The sequence below is a fragment of the Bidens hawaiensis genome, unplaced genomic scaffold, assembly GCF_021521415.1.
Source record: "Bidens hawaiensis isolate Kalapana, Puna unplaced genomic scaffold, B.hawaiensis_p1.1 tig00036356_1, whole genome shotgun sequence".
Taxonomy (NCBI): domain Eukaryota; kingdom Viridiplantae; phylum Streptophyta; class Magnoliopsida; order Asterales; family Asteraceae; genus Bidens; species Bidens hawaiensis.
The window spans coordinates 1-19,061 of NW_027496342.1; the positions used below are offsets into that span (position 1 = coordinate 1).

At 37.0% G+C, this 19,061-nt stretch overlaps 1 protein-coding gene across 1 annotated transcript; it reads right to left on the minus strand.

Annotated features, from left to right (window-relative positions):
- Positions 1 to 166: 166 nt before the first annotated feature.
- LOC143588410 (uncharacterized) lies at positions 167 to 716 on the minus strand (the record flags this gene model as incomplete). The annotated part of the gene is made up of 1 exon (XM_077069419.1): positions 167 to 716. A coding segment is annotated over exon 1 (550 nt), but the record flags the coding sequence as incomplete, so codon positions are not given.
- Between the last annotated feature and the right edge of the window lie 18,345 nt (positions 717 to 19,061).

A 19,061-nucleotide genomic window follows, 5' to 3' on the forward strand; every position in this document is an offset into this window, starting at 1 on the left:
CCATATTTTTCTCGAGTGGGTTGAGTGGAGGGAGGATTAATGGTGGTGTGTAATGCGATTTCGGTAACTTTTGGGATGTGGACTGCGCGTCTCGACTCTTCCTGTGTTAATCGAGAGCGAGCTTCAAAGAAGGTAGGAAGGGGTACGGTTTGACTAATAAGCATACCAATGGCATCGTATTCGGTGTGGGTTAAACCCGTAACCAACTGTAGCGCCAAGTCGGGATCGGAAATCGGCGCTTTGACATTAGCTAATTGATCCGAGATGACCTTGAGTTCTTGACAATAAGCGGAGATGTTCGGGAAACTTTCAAGTTTGGTGTTGACCAACCTGGTTTTCAAGGCTATCACCCGGGATGCTTGGTTATCTTGAAACAAATGAGCGATGGCATTCCAAGTTTCCATAGCGGTTGCACCAAGTTTGATTACCGTCATGAGAAGATCATTAGATATAGTGCTATATATCCATTGTTTGACAATAGCATCTAAACGGTCCCACGATATGAGAACAATTTGTTTTTCTTTGTCTTCTGTGTATGCTTTAGAGGATGAAGAGATTTTAGTTGGTATGATATGGTCAAGAACTTCAAAAACAGTGCAATGGATCGTGAAAAGTTCAACCCATGAAGTATATTGACCGTTTTCTAATTCAAGGGTAAGAGGGATGAAATTTTTGATGTTGTTAACGGTCAAAGCTGGATGAGAAACATAAGCCATGGGGAACATATCAAGAAAGAAAAAAAAATAATGATAAGGAAGGAGGGGGGCGACAGTAGGGTTTTGACCTAGTATGATACCATGTCAGAATGTAATATTGCTTTTCAATTGTCTGTCATCTCATTCATCACAATTCAATATATATATATATATATATATATATATATATATATATATATATATATATATATAATGTTCTCACATTTGTCAAGCCACTAATTAAGGTATAAATAAGGCTATAAATATCAATATATTATGTACAATAATATGGTCTAATACTAACAAATTGTTCTTTGTTTTTATTAAAACCTAAGGTCCAAACTAAGTCTTTAAAAATTCACTTCATCCCAAATAGTTACCTGTGATATGCGTAAAAATAGGTATATTTTGTCAACATAATGTTGAGCAAGTAATCACAATTTGCGATATATATAATAAATAAAAATGACAATTCTTTGTGATAATGTGCATTACATCAACTAGCATAACATAAATAAAAGTGGTTTTTCAACATGCCACTAGATTCGGACATGTTTACTCGAACGAAGTATGATCATACTATAAGAATGAGGACGAGGATGAGATACCAACCAACCATAAAAACTGTAAACACATAGTCATTTAGCAATTAACAACTAATCGAGCAACATCACAACTATGCAAATACTGGAATTGTGTTTGAGTATATACTTGTATAATAAATAAATAAATAAATAATAAAGTTGTGTACGCATAAAGCCCCCAAAATAAAAAATAGTAAAAAGGGGAGTGTGATTACTCACCTTGATTGTTGAATGAAAAAGATTTGTTTAAGCTTGGGTGAGTCCTAATGAGTAATCCCTAAATCTACCGTGAAAATACCCCATCTAATTTTGGGCTAAAAATGACAATTCTGAAAGATAAAGGACTGAAAATGAATTTTCAATTTTCATGCATCTTCGCGCGGCGCGAAGATGAAGGCTGAGCAACTTCGCACCTCGCAAAGATACTGGCACACATTTCAAAGTTATCCGATTACGTGATAACACGTGTTGCTCCAAGATGGACATGCAAAATTGCGGCGGCGCCCATGCACCTTCGCGCGTCGCGAACCGCCAAAGCCTGCATCTTCGCGTATCGCGAAGATGCACAAATCGTGGCTATAAATAGGCAGCTACGGGTTCAGCCCATTCATCCCATTTTCACCTTAGATTTCACATAGTTAGCATTGGTAAGCATGCTAGGGTGTGCCAAGGTTACGAGGGTTTGATTTCGTGAAGTAACGAGGTGTCGAGGTGTTGTTAGCGAGCTGTTGTTCCCGTAAGCGAAGCATGAGCTGAACCGCTAATGATTTTCTTAGTTCCTACCCACTGACTAGCCGACTAAGGTAGGCTTATGGTTAAGTTACATTATTATGTAGTTATTAGAACCTAGTTAAAGGTATGGTCGTTTAACTGTAAACGTTTTCCAAATAATGTTTTATAAAACAAAGACGTTGCTTCCACATGAAGTAATATTACTAAAACTATATGTTGACGGGCATGTAGTAACTGGAAGGGGGATATCATTATTAGACTCTTCTTGCCTAAGGATAGCAATTCGTACACATCCCAATCAGCCGCAGGACCCGTTTACTTACCTGGAGAAGTTTGCCAACGTGATATCCTTTATTAGGCCAAAGCGTGCTATTCCAAACGTCATATGTAAATACAAAGTATATTTTCGTAAAACGACTATATCCATACTAAGGTTAGGTTGTCTGCTGATCAGACCTCGAGTCTGCTGCACTGAATCAGACTTCAAGCCTGCTGATCAGGTCTTAAGCATGCTGAAACTTAAACAGACTTAAAGTCTGCTGAATAAGATAAGATATACCATCTAGGTACTTATGCATGCCTATTACAAATATAGGTTAAGCGCATACTGAGGGAAGGATTCCGATATGACCCACTGATAACACAAGGTGAGCACGTTAACCTTTTATGGTCTGAACTGATTTTACTCTTGTAATAGACATGTTGTTTATTACAAAGAGTCTGATAAATGTTTGCATGAGATTATTGTCTCTAAAATTGTTATAATACAAAATAGATAATAAAAGGCAACTCATACCGAATACACATGTGTCTGGATCCAAACATAACTGATAATTGGCATACAAAACCAAGTCAGTCATAACCAGTTCTCCAACAGGGTCACATAGCCTAGGGGAAGGTTATCTCTGAACAGGGGCTATGTACTCGGGGAACCTTTGAATTGTGTGTGTAGGGCAGTGGTACAAATCCTAGGAATGATAGGCGCTCCTGCTGAGTTTGTGAAACAGAAAACTATATTTGTATTTAATGACTGTTATAAACTGTTTTATCGAGTGAACGTTTCACCAGCATATAGCTGACGTGTTTTTCCCACCCATGCAGGGTAACTAAATGATGGTAGATGATATACAAGGATTGGAGTCATTAGAAGATTGCTTGAGATGGCTCGATTTTGAATATTTATCCTTGTAATAATAATAACGTTGTTTTGTAAACTAAAACTCGGGTATTTAGTTCCCGAGTAATTTTGATAATGTAAATTAATATTTTAATCTATAAGACTTCCGCTAAAATACACCCGCTACTCTAATATATTTGCAAAACAGGTACCAAATGTTGGTCACACTCCTAGGCCCTGGATTGGGGTGTGACAGGTTGGTATCAGAGCCATCGGTTTCAGCGAATTAGGTATTAACATAATTAGTACCTAAGCTTTAACCATTTATCTAATAAGTAAGGATAAGTTATGATTGGTAGCCTGCCTATCCCTAAGTATGTATGTGTGCAGATGTCATATACGAATTTTTAAGGACAAAAACGAAGGGTAGCAAGACGATCAAACCCTGCACCCTTGTCTGAGCCGTCTGACAAAGCTAGTACCAATTTTGGTAAAAAACGGCCAACTATATTGATGAATCCAACTGAACCGATGTATATGAATCTGGTTGATTCGAACCCTCTGAATAATCCGATTCCAACAAATCCATTGTATCATGTTGATCACATAGATCCATATATGGCTTATGGAAGCCAACTGCCGTATGCACCGGGAAGCCCTGAGATGCCCATTGAAATATCAAGTGATACCTCGGAAAGTGTTCCGCTGACTGAAACCCCAACCTACTATCCTTATGGGGATACGGAGGTACAAATCAAGGTTAAGCATGAAACTAGCACTGAATCTTCTAGTTGGATGAACTGTCATTCCAACCATTGTTTATGGCACTTGGGGTCACCACCACCAGGTGCCCAGACTATAGCTGAACCCAGTCAAAGGCCAGTTTATTACTCTGAGGTTGCTAATTTTCCACCCTACCGAGGTCCTGTACCAATTATATCTGAGCAAGCAAATGAGATACGGTAGGAAGCCCATCTAATCGAGGATTTTTATACAACAAACATTCCCGACGAGGAAATACAGGCTTATGTAGCAAATCCTCACCTGTACCAAAAGGAAACAACTTATCTTTTCCCTTCTGCATCCGCACCAGCAGGGTATCCTAACCAACCCAACTCGAATATGGATGAACTAAGAAATGAAAGGATTAAAAAGAAAAAAATAGGTGATAAGATCATCAAGAAGTGTTATAAGATAAAGAACATGGTTAAGAAATGGTCTAAGGAATAGGAAATTTTATGAGTGTTGTTTAAGCATGTTATATTTTCTGTTCCTTTGTAAAATGTTTAAGAAATAAAAGACTGTGTGTTTTGTGTTTTAAAATCTATGTATTTATGTGATTTACAGAATGTATGATCAAAGAAACGAAAACCAAAGGAGTCAAGCTGATAAAGCCAAAACTCCTGAAAACAATACTAAATCAATACCGGAAGAGTACGTAGGGGGCATCCGCGAGATGATTAAGGAAGCGGTTACACCATTAATTAAAGATGCTGTTACACCTCTAATAAAAATGGTTCATGACCACACGACAAATTCAAGAAGTCTGGCCAAATCAAAATCAATGAACAAGCACAACCAAGCCATAGTGTGTCCGTACATTTAAAAGGAAAAGAAACTGAAAAGACAAAAGATGATAAGGAAAAGCAGAATCAAGGATACGAAAGTTGCACTGCTGAACATGTCCCGAGTAAGATAAAAAGAGTAAAAGCCAGCATGGGATGTACATTCAAAAATTTTCAAGTATATAAACCAAAGGAATTTTATGGGGGATAAAGGAGCAATAACTACTCTCCATTGGCTCGAGGAAATGGAGTCAATAATTATTATAAGCAAATTTACTGATGAGGAGAGTATCCAGTATTCATCCCAGATGTTCAAGGGGGAAGCACTGGAATGGTGGAATACTCTGATTGATGTGAAAGGAAGAAGAAATCTGTATAATCTCGAATGGAAAACTTTTAAAGAATTGATCAAGCAAAGGTTTTGTCCCATCCATGAAGTTGATCAGATACAAACCAAGCTTTGGAATCACAAGGTGATTGGCACGAATCTCAAGGAGTATAACACCAAATTCCTTGAGTACTATCGACTCGTACCTCATCTGGTCACCCCTGAATACAACAAAGTGACCTGATATATTTATGGTTTGCCAAAGGAAATCCGTGATCATGTGAGATCACATATGCCTGCAACCACCGAGTCTGCTATTGAACTTGCTAGTTATTTGATGGAAAGCATGATAAGAAACAGAGAAGAGGAGAGAAAGAATGTGGTTGAGAAGAAGAAAGAAAGTGATGGCAAGAAGAGGTTTGAAAGAGGAAAGGAAGTGTCGGTGATGTTTAACCGACCATTATGCAAGAATTGTGGAAAACGTCATGAGGGGAGATGTTTGACTACCACCAAGGTTGATGTTCGCAAGTTCGATCCATATTCGACGTGTAACTTTTGCAAGAGATCGGGGCACAAGGAAGAAGATTGCCGGAAGAAACTGATAGTTTGTTTTGATTGTGGTGAGAGAGGAAATTTCAGTGAAGAATGCACAAAGAAGAAACCGGTAGCAGGTGGTGCCAGTGGTAGTTGTGCCAGGAATGAAGGAAAGAGGGGAACGCGCGTGCGTTTATGCTAAACACTCAGAAGGAGGGAGAATTACCAGACGTGATTACTGGTATGTTCCCTATCAATAATGCTTACGCTAGAGTCTTATTTGATTCAGGAGCTAATCAAAGTTTCATAGATTATAAGTTCTGTAATCTGTTAAATGAACCTCTAGCTAAACTAAATAACTGTTATGAAGTAGAAACGGCTAATGGAACCTTGATCAAAATATTTGAGTTATTAAGTAGCTATATTTCCTTAGCCGGGCAAGATATGCCAGTACAATTATTACCTATGGAGTTAGCCGGCTTTGATGTAAACTTAGGAATGGATTGGTTAGCCACAAACCAAGCCCGAATATTATGTAACGAAAAGGCTATTGAAATATTAACTCCAAATAGGAAGATTATTCGAATAGCTGTCGATAAAGATTCTGGTAGAATTAGAATTATTTCAAAAATCAAGGCAAGTCACCGTTTGGGTAAAGGTTGCTTAGCATTTATGGCTTATGTAACTAAGGAACCCGAGCCTAAGAAGATAGAAGAGGTCCCAATCGTCTATGAATTCAAGGACGTATTTCCTGATGAGTTGCCTGGAATCCCACCTGACCGAGAAGCTGAGTTTAGAATCGATCTAGTTCCAGGAACAACTCCGATTGCTAAGTCTCCTTATAGACTGGCACCAACTGAAATGAAAGAACTGAAGAAGCAATTGGATGAGCTATTAGAGAAGGGGTTTATACGACCGAGTTCTTCGCCATGGGGAGCTCCAAATTTATTTGTCAAGAAGAAAGACGGATCGATGAGAATGTGTATTGATTATCGGGAATTAAATAAAGTAACAATAGAATCTATACCCACTTCCAAGAATCGACGATCTCTTCGATCAACTACAAGGGGCAAGTTGCTTCTCAAAGATTGACCTTAGATCCGGGTATCATCAACTGAAGGTTCAAGAAGAAGATATATCAAAGACGGCATTCAGAACCAGATACGGACATTATGAGTTCACTGTTATGCCTTTTGGACTCACCAATGCTCCGGCAGCTTTTATGGATATGATGAATCGAATCTGCAAGCCCTATTTGGATAAGTTTTTTATTTTCTTCATTGATGACATACTTATCTATTCAAAGGCAAAAGAAGATCATCAAGCTCATCTCAGAACTATATTAGAGACATTGAGGAAGGAAAAGTTGTATGCTAAATTCTCGAAGTGGGAGTTCTGGCTGTCCAAAGTGCAATTTCTTGGACACATTGTTAATGAGAAGGGAATCCAAGTTGATCCAGCCAAGATTGAAGCTATTACAATGTAAGGCCCCATTACCGGTAGCCCTACTTTAGCGTCGGATTTACTCATAAACACAGTTCTTCAAATCAGAGTTTATTAAAACTTTTCGCGGAATATAAAACATCAATCATTTGTTACAAAACATTAAATCTTTTCTTTGATACCATAACACAAAACTTTATATTTAAAACATCTTTACTTCTTTCTTCAGATGCCAGCCGTTCAATCCATGCCGTGTGTCATCCTCATGCTAACTCTATAATCAGCTCACCTGCGTGCATACTAAAAGTCAGCTACGCTGAGTGAGTTCTAGTTAATCGAACGCCATACAATACATACACATACGTACATATCCGTAGATACATATCCATACTTCACTAGTTACCCTTCTGTTCTACATACATACTTGCTACCATACATACATACATATCTACAATCACTAACCTCAGTCTACCGAGAGTACGTTCATAGTTCACCGTCTATACCTGTACTCAAGGTCGTGAACACGTACAAGGTTCGCAGTCCTTACCTATGTTCACCATTTATGGTACGTACAAGGATCGCGGTCCTTTCCTATACCATAGTACATCCACAACACGTACAAGGTTCACAGTCATTCCCTATGTTGCAACCTAATTCATAGCACGTACGAGGTTCGCAGTCCTCCCCTATGCTACAAAATCAGCACGTATAAGGTTCACAGTCCTTTCCTATGCTGAAATACATCCACAACACGTACAAGGTTCGCAGTCCTTCCCTATGTTGCAACCTAATTCATAGCACGTACGATGTTCACAGTCCTCCCCTATGCTACAAATACAGCACGTATAAGGTTCACAGTCCTTTCCTATGCTGACGCCTATCTACATTACGTATAAGGTTCGCAGTCCTTATCTACGTTTACATATATCATCTACTTCACGTATAAGGCTCGCAGTCCTTAACTACGCCATCACCAGCCGAGTCTATGTCCGACAGAAGCTAGAGGGATTTGCCATCCTAACTTACTATGTCGAACGTAGAACTCACATGCCATTCGTGTACCTATATACACATACTTACATTATAACATAAGAACACTCTAGGCATTCCTTACCTCATTCATTTAACAACCATACCCCTTGTCGTTACGTGCAATATCCGAAGATCGTTCACGCCCCGACAAGTATTCATTTGAAATAATCATACATCTTCGATATATAATATTCGTACCTTTATTTTTAACCTGACAGTACGCGCAATATCCGAAGATCGTTCGCGTACCGACAAACAATCATTCATATCTATCACACATATCACATATGACATACACTTATCACTTAGGATAAATGTATTAACAACACATCGAGTATGCACACAGCCCCGAAAACATAACAAGGAATAGGGCTAGAAACTCACCTGGACACGGTTACGTTCACCGTTAATCGTAATCCCTTTCTTCAGCTGTGCACGGCTGACTGTATAACAAGTACACGTGTCAAACAACTATCACTACTCATATCATCTTTCCAGTCTCAACTACTACCCACTACGAACGGGGGTCCGGGGGCAGCGCCCCTGGCAGCGGGGTCTAGGGGCGGCAGCCCCTAGCAGGGTCCAAGGGGCAGAGCCCCTGGCTGGGGTCGAGCTGCCAGGTCAGCTTGGAAAAATTTTATTTACATTAACTGTCTTAACACATTTTCCATTAGGTTTTTAATTTATTTTCTAAGCGAACTTAACTTTAGGCGAAGTTAAACCTTAGGCGAACTTAGCTTTAGGCGAAGTTAAACCTCAGGCGAACTTGGCTTTAGGCGAAGTTAAACCTCAGGCGAACTTGGCTTCAGGCGAAGTTAAACCTTAGGCGAACTTGGCTTCAGGCGAAGTTAAACCTTAGGCGAACTTAACTTTACAGCGAAGTTGCCATCAGGCGAACTTAGCTTGCAGGCGAAGTTCATCAGGCGAACTTAACTTGCAGGCGAAGTTCGTCACGTTGAAGGCGAAGTTGCCCAGATGAAGGCGAAGTTGTCGTCTGCAGGTTCTGTTCGCTCTTAGATCCTTCGTTTCTTAACCAAATAACTCGATTTAGGTACCCATGGAATCGTCTGACCAGCGCCTACAAACCCCAACTATCAAATCGACCTAACATCGATGTTTAGAGGGTGCGATTTAGGCATAAAGGTACGGGTTCTTTTTTATCAATCGATTAACCCATCAAATCATAACCATTTTCAGTAAGATTAGCTTTGTTGAATTCGTTTTTACCATACAAACTCAGATCTATCATTTCTCAAATCAAATCGAACCTATACGAATGATTTCTAACTATAAACGTACCTTGAACGAGTCGAACTACGAACCCGGTTAAGCCTTGATGTTGTTTTGGTCCGTCACGACGTTCCAGCACCAACAAGCTCGGGTTTTCGCCTTCGGATCTTGGTTCGGGTTGTGTGTGTTTTGGGTGTGTGTATGGAATATGTGAGAAATGGTGGTTAAGGGTATTTATATTAGGGATCATGGGCTTAAGCCCGTGGACTCTCCTTCCTTCGTTCATAACCCAAGTCCATAACCCATATCCATTACCCAACACTAGCCCGACCCATACCAACTCCTACTCTATTTATATCCCGATAACCCGAGTAAACTTTCCCTCTATTATTAAGTAATATAATTAATATCATTTTTGGAAATTTCGGGATGTTACATACAAAATGGGAGAAACCCAAGACCCCGACACAAGTTAGAAGTTTTCTGGGTTTAGATGGCTATTACCGGAGATTCATACAAAACTTTTCAAGAATAGCGGTTCCTTTGACTTCATTGACCCAAAAATCAATTAAATTTGAATGGGGACCGAAGCAACACGAAGCTTTTGAAACTCTTAAACAGAAATTAACAAATGCACCTATCTTAGCCTTACCCAAAGGGCAAGATAACTTCATTGTATATTGTGATGCATCGCACACAGGAGTGGGGTGCGTTCTAATGCAAGAAAAGAAGGTAATTGCTTATGCTTCAAGACAATTGAAAGTTCATGAGAAGAATTACACCACTCATGACCTTGAGTTAGGAGCTATAATTTTCGCATTGAAGTTATGGCGACATTACTTATATGGTGTAAAGTTTACTGTCTATACTGATCATAAAAGTTTGAAGCATATATTTTATCAAAAAGAGTTGAAGATGAGACAAAGGCGATGGATGGAAACACTTAACGATTATGATTGCGAAATTTTCTATCATGAAGGTAATGCTAATGTGGTGGCTGATGCTTTAAGTAGGAAAGAACACGAGAAGCCGAAAAGGGTTCGAGCTTTAAGGCTAGAACTCAAGATTGATCTATTAACCAAAATCAAAGAAGCTCAGAAGTTGGCTCTAGAACAAGATAATATAAAGGCCGAAAAATAAAATGGTACAATAGATCAATTAGTTAAAGGTGATGATGAGATACTCAGATTAGGAAAAAGAATCTGGGTACCTATGGTTGGAAGTTTACGAGAGAAAATATTAGAAGAAGCCCATAAGTCAAAGTATATGATGCATCCGGGTAGCGACAAGATGTATCATAATCTTAAAGATGATTATTGGTGGATTGGAATGAAGAAAGAGATTGCTTTGTATGTAGAAAAATGTTTAACATGTTCAAAGGTCAAGGCCGAGCATCAAAAGCCAATGGGTTTGTTGCAACCCGAGATACCAATTTGGAAATGGGACATGATTACTATGGATTTTATAATGAAATTACCTAAGACTTCACGTCAGAATGATGCTATTAGGGTTATTGTTGATAGATTGACCAAATCTGCTCATTTCATTCCTATCCAAGAAACGTTTAGCATGGACAAGTTGGCACAACTGTATGTGGAAAACATTTAATCATTGCACGGTGTGCCATTATCGATTATATCTGATAGAGACAGTCGTTTTACCTCCAATTTTTGGAGAAGTTTTCAAAAGGCAATGGGTACGCACTTGAATTTAAGTACTGCCTATCACCCACAAACTGACGGACAAAGTGAAAGTACGATTCAAACATTGGAAGATATGCTCCGTGCTTGTGTTATAGATTTAGGTGGTAGTTGGGATACACACTTGTCTCTGATGGAATTTTCATACAACAACAGTTATCACACAAGCATACAAATGGCACCATATGAAGCATTATACGGGCGAAAGTGTAGAACGCCTGTATGCTGGTCCGAACTCGGTGATAATCAATTGTCTGGTCCTAAAATTGTGCAACGAACAACTGACCAAGTCATTCAAATTCGAGAACGGCTAAAAGCAGCATGTGATAGACAAAAGAGTTATGCTGACGTAAGACGAAAACCGATAGAGTTTAAAGAATGAGATAAAGTGCTGCTTAAAGTATCTCCTTGGAAGGGCGTTGTGCGTTTTGGGAAAAAGGGAAAGTTGAGTCTGCGTTTTGTTGGACCATTTAAGATTCTTGAAAGAATAGGTCCTGTAGCCTACCGTATGGAGCTACCTGAATAAATGCAAGGGATCCACGATGTGGGTGAGATTGGCTATGACGTAAGAGGGAATCTGCCAGGAATTTGCATTGTCGATTACGGGGGTGATGATGGGCGAGTGATTTCCGGTGAAACCCTCGAAAGCTTGTTGGTAAACAGTTCGGTTATCGGCCATTTGAATGTCGGGAATGGTTCTGGGACTCAATGGCGGTGAACTGTGTGGTGATGACTTCGGTGGAGAGTCTATGATGATCGGTGAAGACGAACTGGCCTCAGACTTTAACGGAGGTGGTCCTTGCGAATGAAGATGTGGCACAAACCTGAAAAACACACAAGACCAACTGAGTAGACTCTATGTAAATACGAAAATAAAAAATAAGAATAAATAAAATTAACTAGACTTAAAATTAACTAAAATTAATTAGACTCCTACGACTCAAACAAAATGCAAACAAGTAGCACGTATGTAGCAAATAAGTCCAATCAAAGCTAATAACGCAATTGACAAGAGTCCCCGGCAACGGCGCCAAAAACTTGATGTGCTAAAAGTAGTTATATAAAAACACGCTAATCTAGACACTAAGTAATAAATTCTAGATCTTAAACTTAACTAAACTACTAACCGGCAAGTGAACCGGTCAACTCTAGTACAGCTAAGTAAGTCCAGATATCGAACCCACGAGACTCTTTAAATTACGTTTACTAGCTAGTTAGACTCGACTACAAAACACGACTTATTATTTATATTTGTTTAAGGGGGTTTTTATTTAAAATACTAATTTAATACTATAATTAAAAGCTAATTAAGAAAACAAGTAAATTAAACGAAAACAAAGTTTGTTATGAAAATAAGATGATGATGATGAGAAAACTACCTAGGCTAGACTCTCCTAAATTTCAGTAATGAATTGACTTGGGAAAATATTTAGTTATGGACTGGGATCGTATAATAGACACTTAAAAGAAAACCCAAATAGGACCCCTGACCCTTCTCAAGAGAAAACCTATGGATTGCTAACAAGTTTTAACGCACACCAGTATTAAAAATCAAGTTCGCTTACGGTCACCCAATTGGTTATAATTTTGTTCCTTTATATGAAATCCTACCTTACAGCGCGGAAATCAAATGCAGTTTAATATATCAAATTAATTCAATAGACAATAATTAAATAATTAAACCTAGACGGACTCCTTACGAAGAACTAAATCTAGCAGGATCAAATAATAGAGATCTATCGATAACCTAGCACCTTACAGCTATTTAGGTTAGCAGCACACTTAGGTTTATTTAATTAATAATTATTATTCCTATGATCTTATTCGAAATCAATCATAAAATAGTCAAAAACACAAAGTAGATGACCTGATAGCAACCTAACATAATAACAAACAATAATCAAGGCAACTATGGAATAATAACAATTAATCAAACAATCCTAAATATCCATACGCATCAATTTAATATAAGTAAACCTTTTACTAAATCATAAAACCATAACGCAAATAAATCCCAAATCAAAACAAAACATCAACAAAGGTTATCATAAGCCTAGGCAGTCTACAAAGTTTAGCCAAGCATCTTAAAATCAAACAAAACAATAATAAACGAAATCATGACGAAAATAAATAAGAACGGAAGAATAAAGGCGATAAAACCCGGAGTCTTCGTCCTTGATCAATAAGCACTTCGCCGGTTGATTCCTCGACTCCAAAACTACCGGAAACTCGCCTCGATGCCTCGAAACTCACCAAATTTATCTGGACTTCAAGGTATGATTAATGGTGAGTTAGGGGTCTTTATATAGGCAAAAGGAGTCCAAAAATATGTTAAGATGGTGCAAAACGGAACATTCTGGAAAATGGGCTGACCAAGAGGCCGTCGCGTCGCGCTACGGGCTTGGCCACCCTCACCGCGCGGCGCGGCGGTGATGGGGGGGCCTGGCCGGCCTAGCCAGTCCGGTTCTCTCCTGGTTCGGTCCGGTTCGTTTCCAGATCATTTGGTTTTCCGGTTCGGCTTGTTTTTGCTCGTTTTTTTCCCTCTTTTTACCGAAATAATAACCCGAAACCTAAGACATAAAACTAAGTTAGTAGTATACAAATCTTACGAGAAAACAAACATAAACTAATAAAATATACGCGGGATTAAAGTATAATAAACGTTATATCAATGTGTTTCATGTATTAAAACGAAAATGTTTAGCCGACGAAACACTTGCAATGCCTTTAAAAGATGTACAAGTGAATGAAAAGCTCAAGTTCGTGGAGGAACCGATACGCATAGAGGATAGTCAAACCAAGCTCCTTAAACGCAAAAGATTGAAGTTAGTAAAAGTGAGATGGAATTCTCGAAGAGGTCCGGAATTCACTTGGGAACTTGAGTCAGAGATGAAAAGGAAATATCCACACCTCTTTACATAAATCTCGAGGATGAGATTTTTCTTAAGGCGGGGAGGATGTAACACCGTGAAAATACCCCATCTAATTTTGGGCTAAAAATGCCAACTCTAAAAGATAAAGGACTGAAAATAAAAATTTCAATTTTCATGCATCTTCGCGCGGCGTAAAGATGAAGGCTGAGCAACTTCGCGCCTCGCGAAGATGCTGACACACATTTCAACGTTATCCGGTTACGTGCCGACACGTGTCGCTCCAGGATTGACATGCAAAATTGTGGCACCGCCCATGCACCTTTGCGCGTCGCGAACCGACATAGCCTGAATCTTCGCATATCGCGAAGATGCACAAATCGTAGCTATAAATAGGCAGCTACGGGTTCAGCCCATTCATCCCATGTTCACCTTAGATTTCACATAGTTAGCATTGGTAAGCGTGCTAGGGTGTGCCAAGGTTCTGAGGGTCCGATTTCGCGAAGTAACGAGGTGTCGAGGTGTTGTTAGCGAGCTGTTGTTCCCGTAAGCGAAGCATGAGTTGAACCGCTGCTGATTTTCTTAGTTCTTACTCACCGACTAGCCGACTAAGGTAGGATTATGGTTAAGTTACATTACTATGTAGTTATTAGAACCTAGTTAAGGGTATGGTCATTAAACTGTAAACGTTTTCCAAATAATGTTTTATAAAACAAAGACGTTGCTTCCACGTGAAGTAATGTTACTAAAACTATATTTTGGCGGGCACGTAGTAACTGGAAGGGGGTTATCATTAGTAGACTCTTCTTGCCTAAGGAAAGTAATTTGTACACATCCCAATCAACCGCGGGACCCGTTTACTTACCTGAAGAAGTTTGCCAACGTGATATCCTTTATTAGGCCAAAGCGTGCTATTCCAAATGTCATATGTAAATACAAAGTATATTTTTGTAAAACGACTATATCCATACTAAGGTTAGGTCAGACCTAAGAGTCTACTGATCAGACCTCGAGTCTACTGAACTGAATCAGACTTCAAGCCTGCTGATCAAGTCTTAAGCCTGCTGAAACTGAAATAGACTTAAAGTATGCTGAATAAGATAAGATATACCATCTAGGTATTTATGCATGCCTATTACAAATATAGGTTAAACGCATGCTGAGGGAAGGATTCCGATATCACCCACTGATAACACAAGGTGAGCACGTTAACCTTTTATGGTCTGAACTGATTTTACTCTTGTAATAGACATGTTGTTTATTACAAAGAGTCTGATAAATGTTTGCATGAGATTATTGTCTCTAAAATCATTATAATACAAAATAGATAATAAAAAGCAACTCAGACCGAATACACATGTGTCTGGATCCAAACATAACTTATAATTAGCATACAAAACCAAGTCAGTCATAACCAGTTCTCCAACAGGGTCACATAGCCTAGGGGAAGGTTATCTCCGAACAGGGGCTATGTACTCGAGGAACCTTTGAATTGTGTGTGTAGGGCAGTGGTACAAATCCCAGGAATGACAGGCGTTTCTACTGAGTTTGTGAAACAGAAAACTATATTTGTATTTAATGACTGTTATAAACTGTTTTATCGAGTCAACGTTTCACTAGCATATAGCTAACGTGTTTTTCCCACCCATGCAGGTAACTAAATGATGGTAGATGATATACAAGGATTGGAGTCATTAGAAGATCGCTTGAGATTGCTCGATTTTGAATGTTTATCCTTGTAATAATAATAACGTTGTTTTGTAAACTGAAAATCGGGTATTTAGTTCTCGAGTAATTTTGATAATGTAAATTAATATTTTAATCTATATAACTTCCGCTAAAATAAACTCGCTACTCTTATATATTTGCAAAACATGTATCAACTGTTGGTCACACTCCTAGGCCCTGGATTGGGCTGTGACACAAATAATTAAGGATTCTTTATAATGTGTTGAATTAATAAAGGTTAAAGAAACATATAACACAACTAGAAATTGAAAAAGAAACAAGAAAAACGAATTAGTTTTGGACAGATTTATGTTACTGATTGCATAACTGTTTAAAAATATCAATAACTTCTCAAAAATTATAAAAATCTTCAGTCAACTAAATTAATATGTAAGAAACAACTTTTCGTTAGAAAGTTTGCCAAGATTCGGACCCGAGATAGGCTAAAATAGTCGATCTTCACAGAGGCTACAAATCTGCGAACTAATTTTAAAATAACGATTGTAAAGCCATACGAAAGAATAAAAATACAAATAAATAGTCATTAAAACCATAAGTCAATAAATTTCATGATAGGTTTTGCCTTTGCGTCATTCCAGTTTGTTATGACCAAGTTATTTCTCAACTTTTGTTGAGTAATTCTGTTGTCAAATCCGGAGCATTGTAAACAACAATGTTTTTTGATGCTTTAGAATGGACTTTGATAAAGAAAATTATGAGCCAATTGTGGTATGACAAATACAACATGTTTGTTCATGTATCATCAAAATTATTTTGGTTCTTGAATCAAAATAAATAAAACAAGCAAAAACTTCAAGAATGTTAGAATTTGTTAAGATGTGACCATTAAAGATCATTTTGTGACCTTATGATTTTTGTCTCCTCCATCGTATATACCATAGTGTATAGATTAGATGATGCTCTTAGACCATTATAGCAATAAGAAAATAAGAAAAAACGAAGAACAAAGACAAGAAAACATAAAAACAAAACAAAACTTTATGCCAACCTTGCAATCTTGAGATGAACAAACACACAAATATATAAATAAAAAATCAAATGAAAGAATTATTATTAGAGAGAGAAGAAGAATAATGAGCAAAGGAAATAAGATGAAAATGATAGGATATTTATAGTTGTGATTAGTAAGGAGTTAAATAGGTAAGTCTTGAAAAGAAAGTTGTGTTTGAAATATGCTAGAAAGATGTTTTTCTTTTAATGAGAGATGCCAAATAAAATACTTAGAATAAAAATTAATTTAAGATGACTATAATTATTTATGTTACATGTTAAAATATTAATCTAGACATATCATGTTTAACGTGTCAAATTAACGATTGCACATGTAAACAATGAAATAAACATAGATTCAAGTATTTGCACATACTAAAATAATGTTAATAATTTGAAACGAATTATTTATGATTCAATAATAATAATAATAATAATAATATGGCATTGGAATCGAGGTTGTAACTTAACAAATACAAATTAATGATAAATATCATAATAAAAAAAGTAACCTTTTATAAAAATCAATAATTTAAAACAGGTCGGGGGGTTTGAAAATTGCAAATGTTACAAAATTGGTCAGACCCGACTTTTTATGCGAACACTTATCGGTTGTGGATGGTTGCATAACCCCCGAATGAAATTTGTTTATCGAGCAGTTCAACTGTTCTTAAATGACCATTTTAAATAATTCTATAAAATGAGCGATAGCGAATGGTTAAAATATCATTTTTATCATTTTTCCTTCAAACATACTTATGGGCTATATGAAGTTCCTTGTTCCCAAATCTTCATTAATTTGAAAGTTAACTTTGATTAATTTTGTTCGGTTTTCTTTCTTGTTTGGTTTTGTTTCAAAATTTTAAGTTCTTAATTATAATCTTTTATAAACCTTAAAATTGGTTTCAACTCGTAAGGTATTATTTAGCTCAAAGAAAGAGGTAGATATATCATTATTTTAATTTTATGTGAGTAAAGATCAGTAGAATGAAACTAAATTTCTTAAACTAACATGTCTGGCAAAAAAAATGTAGAATCTGAGACGTTCTACCATTTGATTTTGATCCATTTATACCTCCTGCCACACATTTGATATGGTAAGATTATCTAGAAGTGTTTGGTTTCTTAGATCGCCTCCTAATACCTTGAATTATTAGATAAAGTGGAGACACCTTACTTGATGTCCATTGGAACAAATTATAAGCATTTGTTTAACACCACCTATTCATTGATAATTCAACACTTAATTTAAACAAAACATTAGGGCTAATTAACGTTTAAACCCCCTATTCAAAAGAAAGAGGAAAAAAAACCCACTAATAGCAATATAAATCTTTATATATAAATATTCACTCAAAATCTCTAAAATTTGGTATACTATGGCATCAAGAGAAACATTAAATTATTTCCATATATGATTAACTATATCACTATATACGTTTCCATATACTATTAAAAAGAACTCCTACTAAAACCTTAAAAATATAAGAATATTACCAAGATTTCAACACAAAATATCAAAACATTTCCGAAAAATACCAATATTTCATTAAATAAAAAGAAATAATATAAAACACTAAGAATATCACCAGATTTCAACACAAAAATATCTCAAGATTTTGTGAAACATACCAAAAAAGAAATAAAATAAAATTACCAACAGAAAAATAAAAACTCCATCAATTTCTTCTTCTTAACGATTTACTTCCCCATTCTTTTTTCTCGTAACACAAAATTTGCACGGACAGACATTAAAACGTTAAAACACATAACCCTACACTTCAAACATGACACCTTGATTAAACGGATACTTAACTGCACCACCTCCCCGAAACGTAACATAAGCTGGACAATTAACAATTCATCCGGTGCCCACCAGTAACAAAAGTCCCAACAAAACCGGACATTTTTTTATTATCTTTTTGTTTTTTTGTTGTTAGTATTAATATCATAACGAACATGACCGATACCGACCCGAATGACTTGAAACCTAGTCATTGCGGGTTTGAATCCGCGTCTTACCACACAAAACCGGTGTGGAGCTTTTTCTGTTTCCAATTTTTCTGTTAGTTTTTTTTGTTTAACTCAATTATATTTTTTATGTGACTCAAATATTTAAGTAACCAATCGGGTTCTCTTCTTCTTTTGAACAAATTACAAATGTGACTTTCGGGTTTTCTCTTTTGTTATACAATGAATGCATCAAGACCAAAAGAGTTCTAGTCCGCTGTAACGTAGTGTTTACATAACTACTTATTATTATTTCATGATTTAATATGAAACACAATAAAACACTAAAATATAAGAATATTATCAAGATCCCAACACAAAATATCAAAAGATTTTATGAAAATAAAAAAAAACAAAATAAAAAAAATTACCAACACAAACAAAAAGAAAAAAGAAAAACCTCCACCAATATTTCCTTGTCTTCAATTATTTTCCTCATAACCCAAATTTTGCATGGACGGACGTTAACGGCGTTAAAACAT